Raw genomic sequence first — 27,760 nt, 5'->3', positions numbered from 1 at the left:
TCTCGCACATTTGCCACTTTAAATCTTGTAAATCTGTGACTTTTTTTGTAGCAGATTTGTCAATTTTAATCTTGTAAATCTGCGACTTTTTTCAGCAAATTTGCCACTTTTAATCTCGTAGACTTTTTTTCTCGTAGATTTGTCACTTTAATCTCTTAAAGTCTCTTTTCTCAAAATATTCCCCCCTTCCCGGATCCGTATTTACGCCGCTGTAAAAAACTCTACATGCATGTTCAAGGAAAGGAAGTGGAGGCAGCTTCTGATGCTGTTTTGGTTTGCAGTCTGCAGGTGAATAGTGTCATTTTTCACGATGAAACTTCCTCAGTTTGTTATTCACATTAAGACAATATTTTTCTGCATTTGCAAGTTTTCTGAAATTGTATTTTTGATATGCAAATGAGGTATGAACTCATCAAATATGCATTCATTTGACTGAATTTATAGTCAAATCTACAGTCACGGAAAAAATGATTAGACCATTGCTTTCTTCAGTTTCCTATTCATTTTATTGTCTGGTTCAACTAAAGGTACATTTGTTTTGACAAATATAATAATAACTACAAAAATAGCTAATAAGAGTTTAATTTAAAAGCTGATATCTAGATATTTAACATGGTTTTATTGATAATAACCAACATCGTGTTAAAGCTCTTAAATTAACCTCTTATCAGCTATTTTTGTTGTTATCAAACAAATGTACCTTTAGTTGTACCAGGCATTAAAATGAACAAGAAATTGAAGAAAAAAATGGTCTAATAATTCTTCCACGACTGTATATCACCATGAAACTTCCCCAGTTTTTGCATTTGCAAGTTTTCTGAAATTGTATGTTTAGATATGCAAATGAGGTATGAACTCATTAAATATGAGTTCATTTGCACAATATTTCCAGGACATAAGGATAACTTTGACTGAATTTATCGTCAAATATGCACCCAAAAGTTTTCTAAAAGAAGACATGTTATGGGAGGAAAAAATAGCCCAAAACTTTAAAAAACTGACCAGTGCATGAAAAAACAAAACAACCTGTAGACTCTCGCCTCGGTACTTTTCCGTGAAGATGCATGTGTGTTTCTGGAACATTTTTCAGATTCTCGTTCATTGTAAACCAGCAGGCCGGCGACGCAGCCCCGCCACACCTCCTCTTCTTCTCCATGCTCCTCTTCCTCCTCTGGCTCCTCGTCCTCCTGCTACGGCTGCTAATCCACTCGTGGTTGGACAGATTTTCTCACATTCTCCTTTAGTCTCAAATTGGTTTTGGTTGCCGCCGCAGCCGCTGTACCAGAAGGGAGAGCAGCGGCCCTTATTCCTGTCGAAGGACCACTTGACGGAGTAGTTCCTGCAGCTGCCGGACTCCACGGGGAGGAGACAGACGGCTGGACGGAGACAGAGAGAGACATGATTACATTATTACATGTCATTTCGCTGACTTTTGTCCAAAGCGACTTACAATAAGTGCATTCAACTTGGTAGTACTAGCCTCAGACCACAGGAACACAGGAAGTGTATAAGTTTTAAGAGCCAACTGTAACCGCGACAGGAGTGATTTATAAGTGTAACGCAATGTGCTAAAGAAGATGAGGGTTGTTGTTTTTTGTTGTTTTTTAATATTAGCGACCATGACTTAACCGAGGTATTGTTGGAAGATGTCCAGGCTGTCTGAGGTCCTGGTGTTGGTAGGGAGCTCCTTCCACCATTTGGGAGCCAGGACAGAGAAAAGTCTGGAGGTGGTTTTGAGGCGAGTTGACCCTCGCTGGGTGGGGGTCTCCAGCTGTTTGGCTGATGCAGAGCGTAGAGGACGGGTAGGGGTGTAGAGTTGGACCAGGTCCTGGATGTAAGCTGGACCTGAACCGTTAGCAGCAGAGTACGCCAGAGGAGGGAGGGAGGAGGTGCTGGTTGAAGACCAATGGAGCAGCTGCATTCTGGATGAGTTGTAGAGGTCGGAGGGCTTTGGCAGCAGACCTGCCATGAGGGAGCTGCAGTAGTCCAAGCGTGACTATCTCTCTCTCTGTAATTACTCCTCCTGCTCATTCTGGCCAGGAAGGCCAACTGTTCTACTTGTTGTTACTGTTGTTTTATTGATTTTATTGCTATGGTTATGGTATTGGCATCAACCTGCCAAAGGGACTAAAGATGGAAATTAGCCGTTGGCTATAATCTTGCATATTTACATGTATATGTTCAATAATATGTATTGTCCCTGTTTTAAATAAATAAACTCAACTCAACTCAAATGACCAGGACCACGACCAGGACCTGGACCAGGACCTGAGCTGCCTTCTGGGTGAGAAACGGGCGGATTCTCCTGATGTTTTGCAGCAAGAATCTGCAAGATCTGGTGGTGGCGGTGATGTTTGTTGAGAGGGTCAGTTGGTTGTCGAGAGCCCCACCAAGGTTTTTAGCGTCACGGTGGAGGAACCACTGTGTTCTGGACAGTGATGTGGAGGTCAGAGGTCAGAGCCCTTCCCTGGGAGGTAGAGTAGCTCAGTCTTTTCCAGGTTGAGTTTGAGGTGGTGTGAGGACATCCACTGGGAGATGTCGGCCAGACATGCAGAGATACGTGCTGTTGCATGTGTTTCGGACTGGGGAGATGAGGAGGATTAGCTGGGTGTCGTCGGCATAGCTATGATAGGAGAAGCCATGCGAGTGGATGAGGGAGCCAAGGGAGTTGATGTAAACTGAGAAAAGGAGTGGACCAAGGACAGAGCCTTGAGGGACCCCGGTGGTGAGTGGACAGGGTTCTGAAACAGAACCCCTCTAAGTTACAGAGGAGGTGCGGTCCTTGAGATAGGACTAGAGCAGAGACAAGGTGGAGCCAGATACTCCCAGGTGGAGAAGGGTGGAGATGAGGATCTGATGATCAACAGAAAGGTCCAGTAGAACCACCACAGAAGAAGAGAGGCCACCTTCGCCTTGTGAAGCTGTTCAGTCGCAGCGAGAAGGGCAGTCTCTGTTGAGTGGCCCTTCTTGAAACCAGACTGGTGAGGGTCAAGGAGGTTGTGCCCATGCAGATAGGAGGACAGCTGATTGAAGATAGCCCGTTCCAGAGTTTTGGAGAGGAACGGCAGGAGAGAGACGGGTCGGTAGTTGTCCACTAAGGATGGGTCGAGGGTAGATCTCTTTAGGAGAGGATTCACCCTAGCTTCCTTCAGAGAGTTAGGAAAGCAGCCAGTAGTCAAGGAAGTGTTGATTAGATGGGAAGGGGTGTGTGTGTGTGTGTAAAACAACAGAAATGATCAGAGCGGTTCTGTTCTTTTCTTTTCTTACATTTCGGGTTGGAGCTGGTCAGTGGCGGCTCCGTCAGGATGTCTGGGTCTGTCAGAGACGAAGGACAACAGAAAAAAATTGTACGATTAATAAGCTGTTTTTTGAAAAAATTGGCACCACAAAAATGTTTAGAAAATCACCTGAATTATTATTCAATTTTTGTGTGTGTTTGTGTTTGTGTGTGTGTGTGTGTGTGTGTGTGTGTGTGTGAACAGATAATTTCTTTAAAAATACAGATAATTTACAGTTAATATCTGTTTTTTTAATACATATATCTGGAGAATAACTAAAGTTTCTTTAATTTTATTATGACGGCAACTTTTTATGTCAGACCTATTATGGTTTTTTAACGTTTCTTTAAAAAAAAAAAATTACATTAAATTTAAAGTTCTACTGTAAGAAAATAGAGAGTTGCCTTAAGTTTACATTCAGCAATATGCTGTGTATGCTGTGCCCATTATATTAATTTACAGATTTCTACTTTTATTTTATGGTTAAAATTTGAAATAAAAGTAATTTATCTTTTTTTATGGCATTTGCACTTTGCACAAAAAAACAGGAAAAACCCTGTAAAATAATAAAGAAAATGATTGTGTTTTCTTTTTTACCTGTTAAAAAGGAGAGTTATTTTCCAAAAATGTACTGTATTATTTTACAGTTTTATTTGTTTTTTTAAATCATAAGGAAGCTGTAAAAAGTCTGTCAGAAAACATTTAACTGCATATAAAAGTAAAACAAGAAAAAAACACATTCTACAGAAATATATTTATATATATTTAAATACAGATATTTACTGTATATTATCTGTATTTTAAAGAAAAAAAATCTGTAATATAACTTACGAACATGGGATGAAAACGAACAGCTTCCGGAGTTCAGTAGAACAACAGAAATGATCAGATCGGTTCGGTTCGGTTCTTACCTTTAGAGTTGAAGCTGGTCGGCTTCGGCTCCGTCAGGATGTTGGGATCTGTCAGAGACGACAACAGGATTAGATTAGATTTTATTGTCCCCAGGGGGAAATTCATTTTCACAGTACTGTACATTTTAACATATACCACAGACGATCAGACTATTTCACCAGCAGCAATCTGTCTGATCTTCCTGAGGTTTTATAACAATTGTTTACTGACTTCACACCCAGCTAAGTTTCCTGTCACAGTGATCTGAACGTCACCAAACACCACAGAGAGTTTTTATAGACAACCTGGATTAATAAAAACTCTAAATATCTGTTTGATGTACAGTTTGTACTCCTCCCCCGAACGCTCCTCGTCCAATCCTACCTTAGCAACCAATACTAAGAGAAAAAGGTCCGTCAAGCTTTGAGCTCTGAGCAACAAGGTGAACCAGTCTGACACCAGGTAACTCAGAGTTCAAATCGAGGAGTCGATTTTTCCCCTTTTCCAAAACTCAAAAAACGAGGAGTGTTGCTCGCCGTGGATTAAACAGTGTGGTAGAGCCCACTCCAACTTAAAATCTCAGAGATCAACAGACTCACAAATGTCTGCTCCAAGTTAAGATGCTAGCAAACATGAGCTAACTAACGATGGTAGCTGCTAGATGAGATAACCCAAACCCAATTTAACAGCTATGGTTCCTGTCAACTAGTATTCTTACCACTACTAGTGCAGAACTAGTCCAACAAACTGATGTTAATGATACCATCAGTAAAATGTGCACGTTAAGCTAGCTAGCAATGTTGCTAGGAGCTTAACATAATAAAGGGCTGTACAGGGCTAATAGCTAGCGTCACTGTATCCCACATCAGCTGACTATTAGCTAACGTTCTGTCAAACTTTGACATTAACTACTAATATAAATGACCATGTTGTGTTTCCAATTAATAAAGTGGTGTTTTATCTTTGAATCTTTTTAACCATGTACGTTAGCCTCGGGTTTACAAGAGTCAGCTAAAGGACGCTAACGCCAGTGAATTAGCCGTGTGCTAACTGTATCCCAAATTGGACACTTGGATCTCACTGTGTGTGTGTGTGTTTATCTGTGTGTGTGTGCGTGTGTGTGCGTATGTGTGTGTGTGAGTGTGTGTGTGCTACCTTTAGCTGCTGAGAGGAAACTCTGCTCTCGCCCTCCGACCAGCAAAGTGTCGATGACATTGTGCTGTTCGATCTGAGTCTGTCTCTGCTCAGGAAAGCTCGAGTCGCCCAACTCGAGGAAGTCAGCTGACCCCTGACTGGACACACACACAAACACACACGCACTCTCACTGACTCACCATTTCATATTTTTTCATGGAATCATTTTTCTAAGATTTCTTTCCTGCCAGATCACCATTAGCTTCGTCTCATTTTACCAACATGTCACAGTAAAACAATGTTTTTTAAGTGGGATATATGGGCAGAATGGCCATAGACTCCAAAGGATTAACTTGTGTGTAAATCTGTAGAAAATCCTATTTACCCGTTTGTTTCCTCTGGTTCAACCAGATCGCCGCACGTCCGTTTCGTAGCAGGAGGAGGATACGTGTTAATCCCCTCTGAAACAAACAGATACATTCACACAGTGATGGACAGGTATTTACATTTTAAAATACTCCACAACAAGTAAAAAAGTACACAAGCATTTTTCAGTAAAACAAACAAACAAAGTGTCAAAAGTGAAAGTACTCATGAGGCAGAATGTGATGTCATAACATGTGATATTATAATGTCATATTAAAGGATTGTTGTTATTATAACAGATGGTTCATGATGTTTAACTAACTTGTTTTGAAGGATGATTTTATATTTTGTGTGAAATCTTTACACCAGGAAAAAGTTTCCGTAGCTGTCGAATAAATATTTAACAAAAAATGTAATGTCCTTCTGGAAAGTTGAATTATAGAAGTCAAAGTACAAACATGAAAATTTACTTTTTTAAGTTTCTTGCTGCTTAGAAACAATACAAACGACTTAAAATATTACTTCTAGCGAGTTCATTTTGTCAAGGAAAGTAGGAAATGTTTTTTACCTAAAAAACATTTCCTACTTTCTATGAGCAAAAGAAATCTAAGGATGATTTATTATATTGTATGTTTTGAAGAGAAAGCTCTGAGGACAGACAGAGTCTCTGTGAGTCTGTGTGAGTGTGGTCTTACTGCCGAGGGCGGAGAGGAAGACCCTGAAGAAGCGCTGTGTGTAGCCCTGCTCGTCGGCCTTCAGTCGGTCCACGTGGATCAGGTGCTGCTGCAGAGGCAGACTGGCCAGCTCCTCCACCTGCACCCGGTCGTAGCGCTCGCCGACCGTCACCACGAACAGCGCCACGCCCTCACACTTGGCCTTCTGGGAGATGTAGCGCAGCTTGGCTCGGTCCTCGTGGGCCGTCTTGGTCCCCACCACGGTCAGCATGGCCTTCCTCTTGCGGGGCTGGCCGGCCTTCAGGAGCACCTCCTTCAGGGTGTACTCCAGTGTCCGGCCCAGCGCCGAGGAGCCGTCCTGCTTCGTCATGTTCCGGATCAGGTGCCTCCTCATCTGGTTGTGGTTCTGGTAGTGTCCGAATCCGAACTCCACCTTGACGGCCTGGGTGCCGCTCTGCTGGACCACGGCCACCCGGGCCTGGCTGCCGGCCCTGCGGGGCTGCGGGCTCACGGCCAGCTGCTCCACCACGGAGCCCAGCAGCTCCTGTACGCCGGTGTACTCATCAGCCTTCACCTCCCTGGAGCTGTCCAGCACCATGACCAGGTCCAGATCCACCTCCTGAGGCGGCAGAGGGTTCGGGATGGCAGGGCACATCTCTGAACTCCTGCAGGGGTCTGAACAAACAACAATAATCACAGAGAAGTCAATGAGCTTGGTTTAACTAGCAAACATTTCTTACAACAATGAGGAACTTCTGATTTAAACTTGGAAGAAGCCTTGTCCAACTCTCTGGTAAAGGTCAAACAAACTGAGACACAGAACGCTCCGGATATACAGACTGGCTGGTAGCTCCCATGTTTCAGAAAAGGACTCTGGAGAAGGAGGCTCCAGCTTCTGCTGACGTACTGAAAAAATGACTTTTCGGCGATTGTGGATCTCCAAAAAAGCAATGCAGAGTTTGTCTTTATCGTAAAACAATTGTCTTACTTTTGCACGGATACTGCGATGGTTCTTCAGGGTTCATGTTCTTTGTGTTTGGGGAGGATCCTGATGGTGTGTTGGCTGGTCCTGCAGGAATAAGGAGCTGGAGCCATTTGGGGACTCTGCTTGAAAATGGCGTATTGCAGCCTTGCAGGTTTGGAGTGCCCCAAGCGAAGCTGGAGTATCCTGGGGTCTTGGGGTCAGCAGTGATGTTAAAGGTCTTCTTGGCATGTCCAACTGGTATTAGGTCTGAGTTCACCAGAAAAAAGCTGGGAAACATTGCAGGGAAGAAGGACGCCTTGAATACTTGATGGATGGATCCAGTAAGTCGAGAGGGAGGGTTAGACCAAGAGTGTTTCTTGTCTCCAATTTAGTTTTAATTTTCTTGGACAGAACCTGGTTCAGGTAAGTGTCAGTAACGTTTTTCTGCCAACTGACCTCTAGTGTGCACAGGAACAAGTGGGTGGTTAGAAGTCTCTGGTGTGCTTGAAACAAAATAATTGTTGGTCCGATGGTGTTTAAGACTGAAGACTTCCTTCTTGAAGACATTCATGGTGTTGCATTTCGTTGACACCAAAAATTAATTGAAGTTGTAGGTTAAGAATCATAAAAGAAGAAGAAGTTCAATCCCTGCTTGCTTTCACACCTCTAACCTCGACAAAGATTGATTTTGAAAAGCCGTAAAAATGATCACTCTGCCACTCTGATCTTAAAGTTGGAAAGATGTGGGAGAGAAGATTTCAAGAAGCATCTGCTTGATCTGACAAAGCACTTTGTTCAAAGCACAGAAACCCTGCAGACAACTCACATTTAAATACTATTACTGATGCCTATTAATGGGTGCTTACCATAACAGATGATGCAGTTCTGGACCTTCTTCAGGTCAGCGGCCTGGTCCTTCCCAAGCACCGTGAACACGGAGTTCCTCGAGTCGTCGAGCTGAGGAGAAGCAGCAGCTGTTGTTAGTTATCCATCTCCAGACTGAAAAGTACATCATTTCTTGTCTGTGTTCTCCAAGATTATGATTTATTTGTCAGTGAAGACACATTTTTGACACCAGATGGTAATTTTAACTGAACAGGAAGACTTGAAGGATGTTGGAATTAAGCTCTGTGTTTGAAGGCCAAACAAGCTGCCAAAAACTCCCTTTTGCTGCTATCAACGACTTCTAGTATTTGTTCTCTGATTCTGAGGAACAGAAGCACAGCTTTCACCTGTAAACGTGGAGAAACACAAAGTGATTATCTTGGAGGGCGAACATGTTGTGCGGTCTGATATTTGGGTTTAAAAACTGTCCTGGCGTCTGAAGTTTGAGGCGATCGGTCAGTTGATTGACACTTCTGACAGCGTCTGGTGTTCTGATGAACAAAACGTACCTCAATCGCTCGCTGGACAGACGCAGCGTTCCTCAGGGAGATGACCGCCGAGTTGATGCTGTTCGCGCGGTACTCCATCACGGCTGTGACCACGTCAGAACCGTCCTGCGACTGCCCGTTGGAGAAGAAGACGGCCACCTTCCTCATCAGAAGTCCCGCTCGGACGCGCTTGAAGACGTTCTGACCCACGAAGCGCATGGCGGCGCCCAGCTGGCGCCGCTTGGCCGTCCTCTCCAGGGCGATGTTCTTCACGGCTTCGATCAGCTGGTTCTTGCGGCGGTAGTCCTGGAAGCGGATCAGGTACTTGGTGTCCTCGCTGAAACCCACCACAGCGACGCGAGCGCCAGTCGGACAGTTGCTCTCGGAGATGGTGATGTCGTCCAGCAGGGACAGCAGGGCGGAGCGCTGCCGCTCGAAGGCCACCGGGGTCACGTCCTCCGACATGTCCAGGCCGAACACCAGCTCCGTGGGGAAGGCCGGGCACTGCAATTCACCTGCAGGAGGTAGTGAGGAGAAACAAACTCAGAATGGGAATAAAAAGGAATTCATGTATAAACACTTTTCCGAGTGCCCACAAGTGTCACGATGAAAAACAAACACAAAATTTCCCAAAAAGGCACAAAATGACCCAAAAAATATGTAAAGTGACCAAAAAAGACACAAAATGGCCAAAAAAATATGTAAAGTGACCAAAAAAGACACAAAATGACCAAAAGAGGTACTAAGTGAACAAAGAAGACACAAAATGACCAAAAAATACGTAAAGTGACCAAAAAAGACACAAAATGACCAAAAAAGGCATAACATGACCAAAGAAGACACAAAATGACTAAAAAAAGGTATCAAGTGACCAAAGAAGAAACACAATTAACAAAAAGGACCCAAAAATGACGTAAAATAACCAAAACTGTGACGTCAAACTAAAAAAAGGTTAAAAGGTGAATTAACTTGTTCTCTTTTGTTTTGTTTCATACTCACCAAACTGTGAGTGACAGAAAATGAGATATACAAACCTCGGTAACAAGCTGTGTGGAGGAGAAAAAACATGTTCAATTTTAGTTTGCAGATACATTCTGCCATTTATTTAGATTTATTTTACACATTTGACTTGTAAAGATGAAAAAAAATGACATTGTAAAAGAGTATTTATGAAGTATTTGATAACTTTTTTTCACAGAAACAGAACACTGAGAGAAATAAGAAAGTGAGAAATAAATGAAGACTCACCACAATTCTCTCTGATTTTGGTGATCAGCAGGCACTCCTGAGATCAATAAAATATGTTGTTTATTCATATTTTTCATAACAACTTTAATGATAAATGCAAAAATAAATATTGAGCACCTAAAAATAAAAAAATATATAAACTAATGAAAGACCTAAAAACCTTTAATATAAATATATGAATAAATGAATAAAAGTCTGAAAAACATCTAAAACAATGAAAAATAAATGTAACAATCTAAAAAAATGTATCAATCATGCAAATATTATTATTATTATTATTATTATTAATAATAATAATTATAGATATATCATAAGATACATTATTTGACTCACCTTGCCTCTGACTCCAGGAGGACCTTTGGGACCCTGATCGAGGAAAAGGAAGATTATTAGTTATTTATCATTTTCTCCACAAAAGTCTGTCTGATGCTTCTTCAGGTCTGTCTGCAGATACACGAGAAAATTACTGTTAAAATGATTAAAATAACAAAGCTCAGCTGACTGCCGCTACTACAGCATACAAATAAACTCAAAATAGGAACAAAATGGAATTTATATATCAACACTTTTATGAGTGCCCACTAGTGTTTCATGATCAGGTAAAAAAACAAACTAAAAACTAAAAAAGAAGACACAAAATGACAAAAAAATACACAAAATGACAAAAAAAAAGACACAAAATGACAAAAAGGACACAAAATGAATAATATTAATAACAGCTGACTACCACTACTACAGCAGTGTGTAAAAACAAACTGAACTTTTAAGTATAATTAATGTCATTATTGGTACAAAAGCATGCTGAAATAACTCCAACATGATGCTGATGTGGAAAAAGTCTGAATTGGTGCTTTGTCAGGTATGTCTGCAAGAACACAAGAAAACTGCTGTTAAAATGACTGTTTTCTGAATGGAATCTGGTTGAATCATAGCTCTGCTGAGCCGGAGATTCTTCTCAGGGACCGTTTTTAGTTTAATACTGAGATGAAGTGTCCTGAGGTCACCTTGCGTCCTGGAGGTCCAGGTTCTCCCGGCACGCCCGGCCCTCCTGGCCCACCTGAGTTTCCCTGCAGAAATAAAAAAAGACACAGATGAAGCAAAAAAAACCCAATGGATAAGAAAATAGGAAATAAAAAGCACATGGTGGTATGCAGAGACTCACCCCTCGACCTCGGTTCCCTTTACCTCCTGGATATCCTTTGGTTCCTTCCTGACCAGCCTCGCCCTGAACACACCACAACAAACTGTTCACATACAACCACAAACTATTCACATCCAACAACAAACTGTTCACATCCATCAACAAATTGTTCACATCCAACAAACTGTTCACATCCAACAAACTGTTTACATCCAACAACAAACTGTTCACATACAACCACAAACTATTCACATCCAACAACAAACTGTTCACATCCTTAACAACAAATTGTTCACATCCAACAAACTGTTCACATACAACAACTGTTCACATCCAACAACAAACTGTTCACATACAACAACTGTTCACATCCAACAACAACTGTTCACATCCAACAACAAACTGTTCACATCCAACAACAAACTTTTCACATCCAACAACAAACTGTTCACATCCAACAACAAACTGCTCACATCCAACAACAAACTGTTCACATCCAACAAACTTTTCACATCCAACAAACTTTTCACATCCAACAACAAACTGTTCACATCCAACAAACTGTTCACATCCAACAAACTGTTCACATCCAACAACAAACTGTTCACATCCAACAAACTGTTCACATCCAACAACAAACTGTTCACATCCAACAAACTGTTCACATCCAACAACAAACTGTTCACATCCAACAAACTGTTCACATCCAACCACAAACTGTTCACATCCAACAAACTGTTCACATCCAACAACAAACTGTTCACATCCAACAAACTTTTCACTTCCAACAAACTTTTCACATCCAACAACAAACTGTTCACATCCAACAAACTGTTCACATCCAACAAACTGTTCACATCCAACAACAAACTGTTCACATCCAACAAACTGTTCACATCCAACAACAAACTGTTCACATCCAACAAATTGTTCACATCCAACAACAAACTGTTCACATCCAACAAACTGTTCACATCCAACAAATTGTTCACATCCAACAACAAACTGTTCACATCCAACAAACTGTTCACATCCAACCACAAACTGTTCACATCCAACAAACTGTTCACATCCAACAACAAACTGTTCACATCCAACAACAAACTGTTCACATCCAACAAACTTTTCACATCCAACAAACTGTTCACATCCAACAAACTGTTCACATCCAACAACAAACTGTTCACATCCAACAAACTGTTCACATTCAACAACAAACTCTTGGAGGTTTGATTCAGGATGGACTCACCCGTAACCCAGGGTAACCAGGGAAACCAGGATCTCCCTGCAAAGAGAAGCAATAATCAGACTTTGGATAAAATCCCCCGACATCAAGATGATAAGTGTCTATAATAATAATAATAATAATAATAATAATAATAATAATAATAATAATAATGATAATAATAATAATATGTGTTATATGTTGCATTTGTGCAGTATAAAAATACATTATAAAATAATTCAGTTCCAGAATTTGAACCCTTTCAAAGCTTTTTTGAATAAATAAATAAAAATAATAAAAAATAAATTATATAATAAAAATAATTTTAAAAACCATGATGAACAAATATGTGTTTGTTTTATTCAGAATATTTTTTGTAAACTTGTTCAGAATTTGCTCCAAATTTGGATGGATAATGTTGAAAGTTTAATAATTTAGTTTATTCTCTTAAACTTTCAGAAGATTTCAGCAAAAATCACGTTCAGTAAATCAATAAATTCAAGTCTTGAAAACCTAAAAATTTTGAAAAAAATCATAGAAATATATCATATATATAAATATATATATATATATATATATATATATATATATATAGCTTTTCCACATAGACAGTTTTAGACAGACAGTTTTATTTACTTAATAATAATGTTTTCTTATGAATAAATTAAGGATTTAAGGATAATTAAATAAATTAAATATTGAACACACTGACATCTTTTTAAAACTTTATAAAATAAAGAAAGATCTAAAAACTTTTGAATAAATACATAATAAATGAAACGGAAAGTTTTATATCTTCAGTTTGCTGACTATTATTATATTATATTGTATTATTCTCTTAAACTTTGAGAAGATTTTCTGAAGAATTCACTCTGTGTTTCTCAATTTTTTTTTCGATTATTTTCGGCATATTTAGTTAAACATTGCTCTAAATGTGGATGGAGGTGTTGTCAGCTGTACCTTGGGCCCGTCGGGCCCCTGAGGGCCGTATCCGTCTCTCCCGTCCTGACCCTGAAACACAGATGCACCGAAGCTTAAACAACAGTTTTTATTGAGAAACGCAGCTGATGTTCAGCTTCTTACCGGCATCCCTCGAGGTCCCAGTGGTCCCTTAGCACCTTTAACCCCCGGCTCTCCTGGTTGGCCCTTCAACAACAACAACAACAACTCAAACAACAACAACAAAGGGTAAAAATAAAACAAAAAAAGACACAAACTACAAAAAAATACAGAAAGATTAAAAAGAAAAAAGTAAAATGACCAAAAGGACAAAAAGTATAGTTAGTTTAGTAATAGTTTTCTCCAAAAATTGAAGTATCATCATGTTTCCAGCCTCTCCTGTCCTCTCCTCTCTGCTCTGTGTAAACAGCCTCTCCTGTCCTCTCCTCTCTGCTCTGTGTAAACAGCCTCTCCTGTCCTCTCCCCTCTGCTCTGTGTAAACAGCCTCTCCTGTCCTCTCCTCTCAGCTCTGTGTAAACAGCCTCTCCTGTCCTCTCCTCTCTGCTCTGTGTAAACAGCCTCTCCTGTCCTCTCCTCTCTGCTCTGTGTAAACAGCCTCTCCTGTCCGCTCCTCTCTGCTCTGTGTAAACAGCCTCTCCTGTCCTAAAGAGAATCCGACACAAATATCAACATTTAACACAAGTTTTTGTCACTTTTTATAAAAGGAAACTTACGTAACTGATGATCCGTTCAAGGACCGTCGGAAAGTTCAAACTCTGACAAGTTCAAACGCCTGTTTTTAAAGTTTATATCTAAGATAAACGAACGATTTGTGACGATCTTTTAAAGAAAACACACCTTTGGTTCCGAGGGTTGAATATATCTTAAGTTATTAATCAGACCAGCAGCAACGATAATTCTCTAACTTCTCTAATCATGACAGGAAGTGATGTCACAACCTTCTGTCCGTTGGGGCCGCGGCGCCCGAGCGAGCCCTGGTCTCCGGGTGATCCCGCTCCTCCCTGCAGGGACACGATTCATAATCAGAGGAAAGATTCATCAGCTTCAACTGCTGCACACAAACATCAAGTATTTTAATGGTTATTTTACATTTGACGTTATGGGACTAATAATCTGTTCTTAATCTGAATAAAGTCTGAATAAAAAGGTGAACTAAATAAATAATAAAGATTATTTTATCTGAAGACAATATTTTCTTTAGTGTGCTAATAAAATCAACTGTTTCTTCATCTATAAAACCCCCAAAAAAACATTCACCAAAAATTGTATTTTTATTAAAAAACAAGAATGAATTTCAATAAGATTCCAAGCACTCGTATGTGAGCTTTATATATTTTATACATATTAATGTGAATTTATTCTAATACAATAAATGTTATTCTATATTAAAGTTAAGCAACATTGATGTCAAAATGACCTTCAAAGTGTAAAAGATGTTCATCAGTTTTACATCAAATTGTTTGTTCAGTAGTTTGCAGAATGTAAAATATATATATTTATATATATAAATAACTAAAATGTTTAATAAACTGAACTAAATAAATTAAAAAATAATTCTTTTTTATATTTTTCTATTGGAAATAAATTAAAATAAGACCATAAACCTTTAAGGATAATTAAATAAATAAAATGTTGAGCACATTGAAATCTTTAAAAAATAAAAAAATAAAAATTATTAAAAAGAATTTAAAATATGAATAATAATAATGTGAGCAAAATAAAGTCCTAAAAATCTCTTAAAATAAATAAATAAAAAAGGACACGTTTTAAAAAATATATAAATCAAAAACAAACAAACAAAAAAAGTATAAATATATATATAAATATATATACTTTTTGTGTATGTATGTGTATATATATATATATATATACTATATATATACCATATATGTATGTATATATACTATATATAGTATATATAGTATATATATGTATATACGATATATATACTATATATACATATATAAATATTATATACTATATATACTGTATATATATATATGTATAAATATATAGTTTATACATATATACATATATATATATGTATATATATATATGTAATGTGTGTGTGTGTGTGTGTATATATGGCTTTCGATGATAACTTTTAACTGATCCAAGATTTTAATGATAAATAAATTAAAAACCTGAAAAGATAATTAAATACAGACAATACATAAAATGTTGAGCTCATAGAAATCTTTTTAAAAAAATATGTAAACTAATGAAAAACCTAAAAAACCCTTTAAAAATAAATATATAAATGAATGAAAAAAAGTCTCAGGTCACTTTATTACACAATATTTTTATGATGCCAAAAAAAATCAATAAAAACCCATGTTGTTAAACTGAGCTGATAATTGGGCCTGCAGTGAAGTTTTTTTACACTTTCTCAGATCATAAATAATGAAGCTGTGAGGTCGGCTCACACACACACACACATACACACACACACACACTGAGCTGTGATTACAAACAGATGCAGCATGAGATCATAAAATGAAACCAAACTAATGTTCTGTGGGAGGAAAGATAATGACTGTAACGAGCGCTGAACTGAAAACAATCGTTCCTGTTCATGTTTTCTCTTAATGATCCGTGTTGTTGTTGTTACGGTTAATGAGCCGGACACAAATCTAACATCTGAGAGGTCAAATAAGGTCTCATTTCCTTATAATTTATACTTTATATATTTTACCTTATGTCCTGTTTATAATGGCCCATAAATCACTGTAAAAACTCACTGTTAAAAATCACTGTTATTTTACAGAAATTTACTGTATTATTTAACAAGGTTTTTCATATTTTTCTACATTATTAGTTATTACAAATATTAACTACAAAGTAAAAGTTGGTCTTCTTTTTTTTTTTTTACAGTACTATTCGTTTCTTATTGGCCTTAAATGTTAAATTACAGTGAATTATAAGCAAAAAAAACCCAAATACACATCAAGTTGCTGAATGTAAAATGAAGGAAACTTTTAGTTTTTTGACAGTAAAACTTTACATTTAATATAGATTTTTTTTTTATTCAAGAAATCGTTAAAAAAATTGGTAAAAAGTCACCATCATATTACAGTAAAAATTAACTTTAATTATGCTACACATTTTAATTACAGATATTAACCGTATGTTATCTAAAATTTTGAAGAAATTATCTGTAAAATAATTTAAATGTGAATTTATTTTAATAGAATATGTAAAATAACGGTTGTTTACGTTTTCTTTGCCTTCTATTTTTTTTTAAACATTTTTTTTTACACTGTGTGTATAGTATAAAATAATTGATTATGTGACATGTTAATATACAAGTACTTTTTTGCAATTTTCTATATATAATTGAATAAAATCTGCAGGCTTTTTTTAGTTGTAGAGCAGCTTTAACCCTTTGATGCACAACATTTTTTTGTTGAATTTTTATGTTCTATATCTTTGCAATAAATTATTTTCATCATTCAGTATTCCAGGCTTTCCTCAATTAGTTTGTTTTTGATCATCATACATCCTAATTTTATGTTTTCCTTTATTCATTTTTTAATAAAATCCCTTTTCGTGTCCCTACTCTTCTAATGCACAACATGGGTCAAAAATGACCCATATCCATTTTTTTTTAGCTAAGTAGCTTGCTAAGCTCACTATTTGGCTAACTTCTTGGCTAAGTATTTAGCTAAGTAGCTTGCTAAACTAACTACTTATCTAACTTCTTGGCTAAGTATTTAGCTAAGTAGCTTGCTAAGCTAACTACTTAGCTAACTTCTTGGCTAAGTATTTGGCTAAGTAGCTTGCTAAGCTAACTACTTAGCTAACTTCTTGGCTAAGTAGTTAGCTAAGTAGCTTGCTAAGCTAACTACTTAGCTAACTTCTTGGCTAAGTAGTTGCAAGCTACTTTGATCTGTTGTTCAAAAACCAGATATTTAAAGAATACTTGGAATATTCAATCATTAAATAAGTTGATATCAAAAGATAGAGCACAGAAACACACAGCAGCATTAAATAACATGGGGAATGAATGAGGGTCATTTTTGACCATGTTGTGCATCAAAGGGTTAAAACAGATCCGGACCGGACCGGCCTTCTTCGAACCTGCATTCTCTCTAACGACCAGCAGGGGGCGCAGGGTACCGACCTGAGGTCCTGGAAAACCGTTGATTCCTTTGGGTCCAAGGTCCCCGTTTCCTCCTCTGCGTCCCTGCAGAGACACACAAGACACCAGCGTTATTTTCTCACAATGTTTCCAAAAAAACCTCCCCAAAACATTCTATTTCAGCTCATTTCTATCTTTTTTTTACGTCTTTTTTGGTAATTTTGTGTCTTTTTTTGGTAGATTTGTGATTATTTTGGTAATGTTTGTTTTGTTTTTGTAATTAAGTGTCTTTTTTGGTAATTTTGTGTCGTTTTCTGGTAGTTTTGTCTTTTTCTATTTGTGTCTTATTTTGGTAATTTTGTTGTTTTTTGTAATTTTTCTGTCTTTTTTGTTATTTAAAAACGTTGAAATGAACCGAAAATGCCTGAAAAACCTGAAAACCTGAAATAGTCCAACCAAATGTTCAGTGTGAACTTACTAAAAGAAGACACGAAATGACCAAAAAAAGTCATAAAAGAGCAACAAGACATAACATTACATAAAAAAGACCAAAAAAATCCCCCAAACTTTCTATGTCAGCTCATTTCTATCTTCTCCATGACTCTTTGACATCAGTTTTAAATGAGTTTATCGATGTTGTTGGCGGTATGGGAAGTGTCAAAGTATTTCCTGGAAGCACATAAAGAGAGCAATTTTCTCCCAATGCACCACAAGTATGCTGCTGAGAGTGAACAAATAAAAGATGTTTTGTGTTTCCTGAGCGGTAAAAGATCAACCAAAGTATTTGGGGACGGACCAAGTGGAACACATGGAGCAAAACAAGAGCTTCAGAAAGACGAACATGAGAAGGAAAACAGAATATGTTTGAACATATTTAGGAACCTTTTATAGTTTTGGTGAAAGGTTGCCCCCAGGCGGCAACCTGCAGTCCTTCAGACCTCCAGCAGGGGGCGCCACCTCCGGTCCTCTCTATCTCTAACAACCTGAGACAACTTCTCACCTCGTTTATTATCTCTGAAAACATTCTGGTCTCAGTCTCTAGTTTCAAGTCTTCTAAAGACAATCTGATGTTACTGTGTAAATAATGGCCCCATCTAGTCCTGTTTTTTGGTAGTTTTGTGTCTTCTTTTGTAATTTTCGTTTTCTTTTTTGATTATTATAATTTTTTTTTGTTGTGTTTGTGTCATTTTTGTAATTAAGTGTCTTTTTTGGTAATTTTGTGTCTTTTTCTGGTAGTTTTGTCTTTTTCTATTTGTGTCTTATTTTGGTTATTTTGTTGTTTTTTGTAATTTTTGTGTCTTTTTTTTGGTAATTTTGTGTCTTTTTTGGCATATTTGTGATTGTCTATTTGTGTCTTATTTGGGTAATTTTGTTGTTTTTTTGTAATTTTTGTGTCTTCTTTTGTAATTAAGTGTCTTTTTTATTTTTGGGGGGTTTTTTTGGTTGTGTTTGTGTCATTTTTGTAATTAAGTGTCTTTTTTGGTAATTTTGTGTCTTTTTCTGGTAGTTTTGTCTTTTTCTATTTGTGTCTTATTTTGGTTATTTTGTTGTTTTTTTGTAATTTTTGTGTCTTTTTTCATAATTTTTTCAATTTTTTATATATTTTTGCGTCTTTTTTTGGTAATTTTGTGTCTTTTTCTGGTAGTTTTGTGATTTTTTGTGTAATTTTTGTGTCTTTTTTTGTAATTTTTGTGTATATTTAAGATATTTTTGTCATGGCAACGTGGATATCTAAACTCAATTTTGAGCCTTTCATTGTTTTAACTTCATCACGGTTTATTTAAAAATTGTCTTGTTCACGATCACTTTCTCCGATCAGTAACATATATATTTAGCTTTAACTGTTGAAAGCAGATCTGGACGGGTGTGTCTAAACATAAACTACGTCCATTATTTATAGAAGAAGAAGAAGAAGAAGAAGAGTGGAGGGAGCGAAGGATCCATCAGTCCTCTGTAGAGTTCTTGTGACATGTGAAGAGTCTCTGAGCGGATGTTGATGATGGAGAATCCTTCAGTGCAGCTGTTTGACAATCCTCCGCTGCTTTCAATCAGATTGTTCTCATTCTGGAGTATGAAGCTGTTTACTCGAGTCGTCCTCGGCCTCCTGGTGTTTAGATGATCCCCTGAACTATTCCTCAAGTGCGTTTCTGTCGGAGAGTTATTGGTCTCCTGTTATTTGGATTACTGGCTGTGAACAAACTAATTTTATGGACTCTTATTGGGCCGCTCCAAGTTATTGGCTCGTTAAAGAGCCTCATGTTTACACTTGGGTTTAAAACGCCTCTTGGACGAAATGGTTCCCAAACTTCTACATGACTTCTACATGACTTGAGACTTGTTGGTCTGGACTTGAGACTTGTCGGTCTTGACTTGGGTCATGATTTGAGTCTGTCTGTCTTGACTTGGGACATGACTTGAGACTTCTCGGTCTTAAATTGCCAAAGAATCCGCATATACATACAGGATCCAGCACCTGTGTTGTTGGTCAGGAAGCCCCGCCCCCTGGCCCCGCCCCCTGACTGAGAGGTTCCTGGTTGGAGACCAGCAGAGTCTTGTGTCGCTCTGGAACCAGTTTTCCCAACAGAGAGCCGGTTTCTGTGGCTGACAAACACCAAGAACTGGTTCCAGATGAGATTCTGGCTCTGAACCCTCCAACTGCCTCCGTCCAAAATGGGTAATTAACTCGGCCTCGTTGTTAAAGTTTTGGATTTGGACTCAGCTGAACTCTGCAGAGTCTCTCTCTGCTCCTGTCTCATTACCAAACAAGTCGTCTTCTGGACAAGAAAAAGACCTGAAATGAAATGATGGATCCGTCCATCACGTGTGTGAAGACATCAACGCAAATGAATCATGTTGTTGTCCATATTAGACTCCAGAGGTGTGACTCGAGTCACATGACTTGGACTCGAGTCAGACTCGAGTCATGAATTGAGATGCAAGAAATGTAAAGAGATTTGCAACTTGACTTGGACTAATAACTTTTGACTTGTGACTTTGGACTTGAAAAGACTTGTCGGTATGGACTTGGGACTTGACTCGAGACTTGTTGTTCTTGAATTGGGACTTGACTCGAGACTTGTTGTTCTTGAATTGGGACTTGACTCGAGACTTGTTGTTCTTGAATTGGGACTTGACTCGGGACTTGTTGGTCTTGAATTGGGTTTTGACTTGGGTCGTGACTCGGAATTGCCTGTGTTGACTTGGGACTTGACTTGAGAATTGAGAATACTCTCAGCGGGTCTCATTGAGTCTCAGCGAGTCGACAGGAGGATTATTGGCTCTGAGGTGCCGTCATGTTTTAACACACACACACACACACAGACACACACACACACACACACACACACACACACACACACTTTTCTGTTCCAGTGAGCAGCTCCGATGAAATTCTGTGGAAGCCTGTGGAGCTTCCAGCAGTCGTCACGTGCAGACAGCCGGACCCTCTGACTCCTCTGACTCTACTCCTCCTCTCCTCCTCTCCTCCACTCCTCCTCTGACTCTATTATTAAACACTCGTTGTGATTCGTCCCTCGTTGCTCCTGATTAACAACATCTGGATGTTTGTCAGCTGCTGCAGCTGTTTCACTTTCTGCCGAGTCGCCTCCAAACTTCATCACACTGGATCTCAAAGAAAGACTAGAGAGTGAATTCAGTGGTGGGAGAAGTATTCAGATCCTTTACTGCAGTAAAAGTACTAATACCTCACTTTGAACTTACTCCACTACAGTAAAAGTCCTGCATTTAAAACTTACTGAAGTAAAAGTATAAAAGTATCAAAATTTGTTAAAGTATTAGAAGTAAAAGTACTCGTTATGCAGAATGGAGCCACTCAGGTTGTCAAATATACTTCAAATATATTATTCGTTTATTATTCGACTCGAGACAAGCCTGTCTTGACTTGAGACTTGTTGGTCTTGACTCGAAACTTGCCAGTCTTGACTTGGGACTTGACCTGAGACTTGCCAGCCTTGAATTGGGACTTGACTTGGTCTTGACTCGAGATTTGTCGATCTTGACTTGGGACTTATTGACGGAGTTATGTAAGCAGTGGTTTATTTTCATGTTAACGACTAAACATGTTGTCATGTGGTTTAGATCATGTAAATGTTTTTATGTGGCTGCATGGTGGCGTAGTGGTTAACGCTCTCGCCTCACAGCCAGAGGGCTGGTTCTCCCCGGTTCAAAGCTTTAGCTGCAGGTTTAATTGGTGAATAAATTGGCCCATAGGAGTGAATGAGAGCGTGATTGTCTGGAGACCTGCTGGGATCGGCTCCCAAGTGCGGTTAACAAGAGAGTGGAGTACAGGTATAAAGTTACATTACATTAAATGGAAATACTCAAGTAAATTACAAGTACAAGTACTAAAGTAGAGTACTTGAGTAAATGTACTTAGCCACTTATTCCAGAAGGACGCTGAAAGCTGAAATAAACCATGAAGCAGAGCTGAAAATAGAGAAAAGGTAATAATTTGTCCTGGAAATCTGAAGGTTTTATTTAATTTCTATCCTGATGAGCGACGGGGGATCTCAGGAGAAATAAAGGAGTTTTATTTCATGTATCTGTGTTCTTTTTCTGTCTTTGTGTTGTTCTTTCTGAAGTCCCCTCATCTGCCACTAAACCAACACACAGGAAGACTCGGACAGATCACTCACCTGAGGACCTGAAGCACCTGGGCTGCCGGGAAGTCCTGGATCTCCTGGTCTCCCAGGTGCACCCTACACACACACACACACACACACACACACACAGACACACACACACACACACACACACACACACACACAGACGGTTCAGAGAGAGTTCCTCAGGTTGTGACAGAACCACAATAAAGTTAATAATACTAATACTACTAATAAAAATAATAAAAATAGTAATAATAATAATAATAATAATATTAATAATAATAATAATGATAATAATAATAATAATGATGATGATGATGATGATGATAATAATAATAATAATAATAATAATGCTAATAATAATAATAATAATAAAGTATCTGGTACCTTCTGCCCCGCGGCGCCTCGTCTTCCATCTGGACCCTGAAACAGTTAAAGATATTTAATGAATCGTTTATAATTCAATGACGACACAAACAGAACGACAACAACCTGCATGTTTATCTGAAGAGTCTGACTTCTGTTCAGGCTGAGGCTACAAACTTTAAACTTTAAGGACGTATTCAAATTCATCAGATATAACATTTAATAATCAGAGGTCAGAGGTCAGAGGTCTCACCGGGTTCCCGTCGCCGCCCTCGCTCCCCGCCTCCCCGTCCACGCCAGCTAAACCCTGCAGGAGGAAAACATTATCATAATAAAAATAATAATAATAGTAATAAGAAAAACAATAATAGTAAAAATAACAATAATAACAATAATAATAATAATAATAATAATAATAATAATAATAATAATAATAATAATAATAATAATAATAATAATTATTCATATTATTATTATTATAGTAATAAGAATAATAGTAAAAAATAAATAATAATAATAAAGATTTTCAGCAGTGTGACAAATAAGTTATTTTCCGGATATTTACTGCATTATTTTACAGGTTTTTCTTGGGTTTTTTTCTACATAAGTGCAAATGCCCCAGCTTGTTTTTAATTTTTTTTTTTTTTTTTACAGTATTATTAAATTGCTTAATGGTCATAGTGAATGTCATAGAGCTGAATGTAAAATTAAAGCAACTTTCTATTTGAACTTCTGAATTTAATGTAAAACATTTTTTAAATTCTGCTTGTGTCTGTCTCGAACTCTTTTAAATAAAGTTCTGACTGAATAAACTACAGCTCCCAGAATGCTTTGTGCTCTGAACTTTTGCCCGCTGTGAGCTGTGAGTCTGAACCGCTGTCCCTGATTGGATGGTTCTCCCCGCAGTGCATTCTGGGACTTGAAGTAGGTCCAGTGTATGGTGGTTCTTACCGGTAGACCCGGATTCCCGGGGTCTCCTTTGGCTCCGGGGACGCTGTTATCGGCCCCCGACTCACCCTGGAACACAAAGAGTATATATAGACAAAGAGTATATATATATATATATATACAGTATGTAGATCGATCTAGAAATGTATGGATCTATATCGGAAAATTACATTAAATACCGATTTATAATCTAAAAATCAATTTTTAAAAAAGATTTCACAAACAGACCGGGAGCCGTGATACAGACAGACAGACAGTCAGACAGACAGACAGACAGACAGACAGACAGACAGACAGACAGACAGACAGTCAGACAGACATAGTCCTGATTCACCAGTTAACATGTGGTAAATACGTCTGAAACACAAATAGAGCTGATATTAGTGTGATTTAAACACACGCACACATTAGCGGGATGTCAGCCAAAATCAAAGGAAACCTCGGACTCACCGGATCTCCTCTCAGTCCTCGCTCTCCTTTAAGCCCCGCCTCCCCTCTGTTACCCGGGCTACCCTGAGGAGGACAGTTCAACCTGTCAATCACCCAGCTGGAGGTCAGAGGTCAACGCCTCCCAGCTGATAAAAACTTATTCTACTGAAGGACACAGAACAACTATCCGTAGAAATAACAAAAATGTTTATTTCTATACATTATTTTACTTAAATAAATGTTAAACCAATTTAAAAATAATAATAATAATAAAATATAATAATAATAATAATAATAATAATAATAATAAAATAATTAAAAATAAATAACTAAATAATAATAATGATAATAAAATATATAAAATTTACTGGGTTTCCTGGATCTCCTCTGATTCCTCGAGCTCCTTCGAGTCCCGACAATCCCTGTAAACAAACAACAAACACAGATTATTATTATTATTATTATTGTTATTATTATTATACGCTGTCATGTTATACTCATATTATCACATTGTGCTTATGTAAACTATATCTTACATCCGATATTAAATGATGTTATACTGTTTTATTAGTTTCGTGAGTTTTTTCCTTAACTATAATAACCTTTGTACTACCCTGTGCAAAGACAATAAAGGCTTCTGATTCTGATTTCATTATTAAAACATGTATATTATATAAAATATGCACATTTACAAACAGCAGCATAACGGCGGATCTTTAAGTTCAGAGATGTTTCTTTTCTTCTGTCTGTTTATCTTTTTTTTTTAATAAATACACAAAATTACAAAAAAAGACAGAAAATTATTAGAAAAAGACACAAAATTACAAAAAAAAGGACACAAAATGACTAAAAAAAGACACAAAATTACTAAAAAAGTCACAAAATTACAAAAAGACATAAAACTACTAAAAAAGATACATAATTACTAAAAAAAAGAGACAAAATGACTAAAAAAAGACACATTATTACAATAAGACACAAAATTACAAAATTACCTAAAAAAGACACAAAATTACTAAAAAAAGACAAAAATTACAAAAAGACACAAAATTACAGAAAAACTAAATTACTAAAAAAAGACACAAAATTACTAAAAAAAGACACAAAATTACTAAAAAAAGACGGAACATTTACAAACAGCAGCGTTTGTTTGTAACGTGGGATCTTTAAGTTCAGGTCTGTTTCTTTTCTTCTGTCTGTTTATCTTTTTGAATATGAGGATGTTAAAACATTCAGCGCTGCCTGAAGTGATTCATGTGTTTATGGATGTTGGTACTTGTTCTCCGTTGACTCCGTCCAGGCCGTCCTCGCCGTCTTCTCCCTGCACAGACAAACAGCCGTTAACACGTTAAATATTTGTCTTTCTCGTCACGTTGTGGGGTCGATGAACTCGGAGACGCTCACCCTGCTGCCGGAGACGCCGCGCCCGCCCTGCAGGGACACGGACACGTTAGAAACAGCATCACACAACAACACTATCATATATACATTTATATATTTATATCTTTAAACGGAAGCAGAATTATATTATTATATAGCAATTAGCACAAGCTGAAAAATTAAAGGTATTTTTGTAGAATATGACACAAAAAAACAGGATTTAATGAAAACATATTGTCTTTAAATAAAATTAAAATATATATATATATATATATATGATATAGTATAAAATAAATTAAAGCAATATAACATAATATAAAATTATAAAATATATCAATATACAATTAAATTAAACAATATAAAATGAAACAATACAAGATAGTTTAAAAGTAATTAAAGCAATATAATATAATATTGTTTAATATAAATTAAAGCAATATAGTATAATATAAAATAATATAATATAATATACAATTAAATTAAATTAAACAATATAAAATAAAACAATGTAATATATGTATAATATACATTCAAATATAATACAATTAAAATTAAATGAAACAATACAATATAGTTTAACAGTAATTAAAGCAATATGATATAATACTGTATAAAATAAATTAAAATAATGTAATAAAATATAGTATAGAATAAATTAACGCAATATAATATATTATAAAATAATATATTATTACCTTGACTCCTCTGGCTCCAGGACAGCCCTGGATGCCCTGAGGTCCACTCGGCCCCGGATGTCCTCGCTCTCCCTGCAACAACCAGACCAAGTGAGTCCACAACAACAAAGTAAACTAGAACATGTCCTCTGGGTAAATCCTGAAAGGGCCACGGGGGCTACTGCCGGTGTGTGTACACTATGATGAGATTCTTCAGAGATTTATAACAATTAATACTAGTAATGTTATGATAGTATATAATATACAAGGAGCACACCTACAACAAGCATTCCTTTACAAGTATTTATTTATACAGCAACCTATGACCTTTAACCTCAACATGTGTGTGTGTGTGTGTGTGTGCGTGAGTGTGAAGCATGTGTATCTGGAGGAGTGTGCATGTGTGTGTGTATCTGTAACTGTAATCACATCAAAGGATCAAAGGCAATCAGAGCAGAGCAATCAACAGAATTAACAGCCACCAACTGCCAATGTGCCGGAACAGTGACAGCAGCGAGAGGTGGACAGTCTGGAATTTCTGGCCTCGAACAGAAAGCATTTTTGGCAAAACCATAATACCTATCATTGATCCGACTTCACTTTGAGCTTCCTGAGTTCTTCCTGAACGTCTACATATGTTTTTTGTGAAGAAAAATTTAAAAATAGCTTTGTTAGAACGATCTAAAAAAACTGTTAAATCTCAGACAGCTCAGAAATCTTCCTGCGTTTTTAATATGGGAGCCAATGAGGCTGTTGGTGGTGTTGGTGGATCATCTGTGCGTCCTACGCCCAAACTATAACTCTGACAGCTTTACCAGAGGATTGTGAGGGAGAAGACTAATTTTCCTACGTTTCTATGTAAAGATTATTTCTGTAGAGTGGAATTTGCGGCCTGGAGCGCAGTTTTCAAATTTATTTTTTGACAGTTTTACCTCTCCCTCTACACTCTGAGCGATGACATCACACACTGTGACACGAACATTCCGTGCAATACACACCCATTATAATCTCAGAATTTCTCCAAAAATGATCATGGTCATTGAACAGGGATTGATAAAAAACTATATGACCTATTGAAACGTGGATTAATACACCGATACACAAGACTTGTGTCTACTGTTTAAAGTTTAAATGGAGTCTCTAGGTGAAATTATGCCGGAGAAGTCGACCTTTAAAAATCTCCAATTATTGTTCTTTTTCGCTCATTTTTTTCAGCCGTCCCATTCACTTCAATGCAAAATTTTGGGCAGTTTTTCGTGACTTATGTCGCCTAAGTCACGAAAAAAGAGTAAGAGAAAAGTAATAGCACACCGATCCCGATCAAACCGCACATTTTGATATATAATTTGAGAGTTTCAAAGAGTTGTAGGACTAGTAGCGGGACGAAATTGAGTCCAGAAGAGGAAGAAGAAAAAATCCACAGTATAACAGTAGTGCGATTGCCGCGTGGCCCTAAATATATAATGAATAATTTCATGACGGGGTTACATATGTTGTGTTTCCTCACAGTGAGGACAAATAAAGACTAAAGGACTCACAGAGACGCCCTCCTCTCCCGGGAAGCCCTGCTGACCCTTCACTCCAGACGAACCCTGAAAACACACAACGAGACGACGACGTCAACAAACATGAAGCCAAAGACTCAAAGGTCACAAAAATGAAACTAAACTTTGTGTCTGAACTTCAGAGCGTTCCCCTCCTGTTCTCTCACCGCAGGGGTCTCAAAGTCAGAAAAACAACTAAATTACTTAAAAAAAGACAAAATGACCAAAAAAAGACACAAAATTTATAGAAAAAGACACAAAATTACCAAAAAAAGACACAAAATTACTTTAAAAAAGACACAAAATTTCTAAAAAAAGATACAAAATTACCAAAAAAGATACAAAATTAATAAAAAAACACGAAATTCCTTAAAAACAGACACAAAATGACAAAAAATACACAAAATTATTAGAAAAAGACACATAATTTCCAAAAACACACAAAATTACTTAAAAAAG

At 37.3% G+C, this 27,760-nt stretch overlaps 1 protein-coding gene across 1 annotated transcript in view; it reads right to left on the bottom strand.

Moving 5' to 3' along the window:
* Positions 1-210: 210 nt before the first annotated feature.
* Positions 211-27,760, bottom strand: part of LOC131976033 (collagen alpha-6(VI) chain-like) — a 50,107-nt gene continuing 22,557 nt past the window's right edge. The window contains exons 14-41 of the mRNA XM_059338908.1: positions 27,296-27,349; positions 25,779-25,850; positions 25,108-25,134; positions 24,980-25,024; positions 24,072-24,125; positions 23,725-23,787; positions 23,278-23,343; positions 22,580-22,633; positions 22,348-22,383; positions 21,991-22,053; positions 17,378-17,440; positions 14,193-14,255; positions 13,378-13,440; positions 13,255-13,305; positions 12,319-12,354; positions 11,091-11,153; positions 10,933-10,995; positions 10,262-10,294; positions 9,929-9,965; positions 9,715-9,726; positions 8,702-9,195; positions 8,174-8,264; positions 6,365-7,018; positions 5,689-5,764; positions 5,325-5,461; positions 4,190-4,237; positions 3,268-3,315; positions 211-1,376 (exon numbers count right to left, since the gene is read on the bottom strand). Coding sequence (XP_059194891.1) covers positions 1,099-1,376; positions 3,268-3,315; positions 4,190-4,237; positions 5,325-5,461; positions 5,689-5,764; positions 6,365-7,018; positions 8,174-8,264; positions 8,702-9,195; positions 9,715-9,726; positions 9,929-9,965; positions 10,262-10,294; positions 10,933-10,995; positions 11,091-11,153; positions 12,319-12,354; positions 13,255-13,305; positions 13,378-13,440; positions 14,193-14,255; positions 17,378-17,440; positions 21,991-22,053; positions 22,348-22,383; positions 22,580-22,633; positions 23,278-23,343; positions 23,725-23,787; positions 24,072-24,125; positions 24,980-25,024; positions 25,108-25,134; positions 25,779-25,850; positions 27,296-27,349 — 2,844 coding nt within the window. The 3' untranslated portion in view covers positions 211-1,098. The remainder of the gene's footprint in view (positions 1,377-3,267; positions 3,316-4,189; positions 4,238-5,324; positions 5,462-5,688; positions 5,765-6,364; positions 7,019-8,173; positions 8,265-8,701; positions 9,196-9,714; positions 9,727-9,928; positions 9,966-10,261; positions 10,295-10,932; positions 10,996-11,090; positions 11,154-12,318; positions 12,355-13,254; positions 13,306-13,377; positions 13,441-14,192; positions 14,256-17,377; positions 17,441-21,990; positions 22,054-22,347; positions 22,384-22,579; positions 22,634-23,277; positions 23,344-23,724; positions 23,788-24,071; positions 24,126-24,979; positions 25,025-25,107; positions 25,135-25,778; positions 25,851-27,295; positions 27,350-27,760) is intronic.

Source organism: Centropristis striata, chromosome 8, assembly GCF_030273125.1.
Source record: "Centropristis striata isolate RG_2023a ecotype Rhode Island chromosome 8, C.striata_1.0, whole genome shotgun sequence".
Lineage (NCBI taxonomy): Eukaryota > Metazoa > Chordata > Actinopteri > Perciformes > Serranidae > Centropristis > Centropristis striata.
This window is presented reverse-complemented; position numbering and strand designations above follow the sequence as displayed.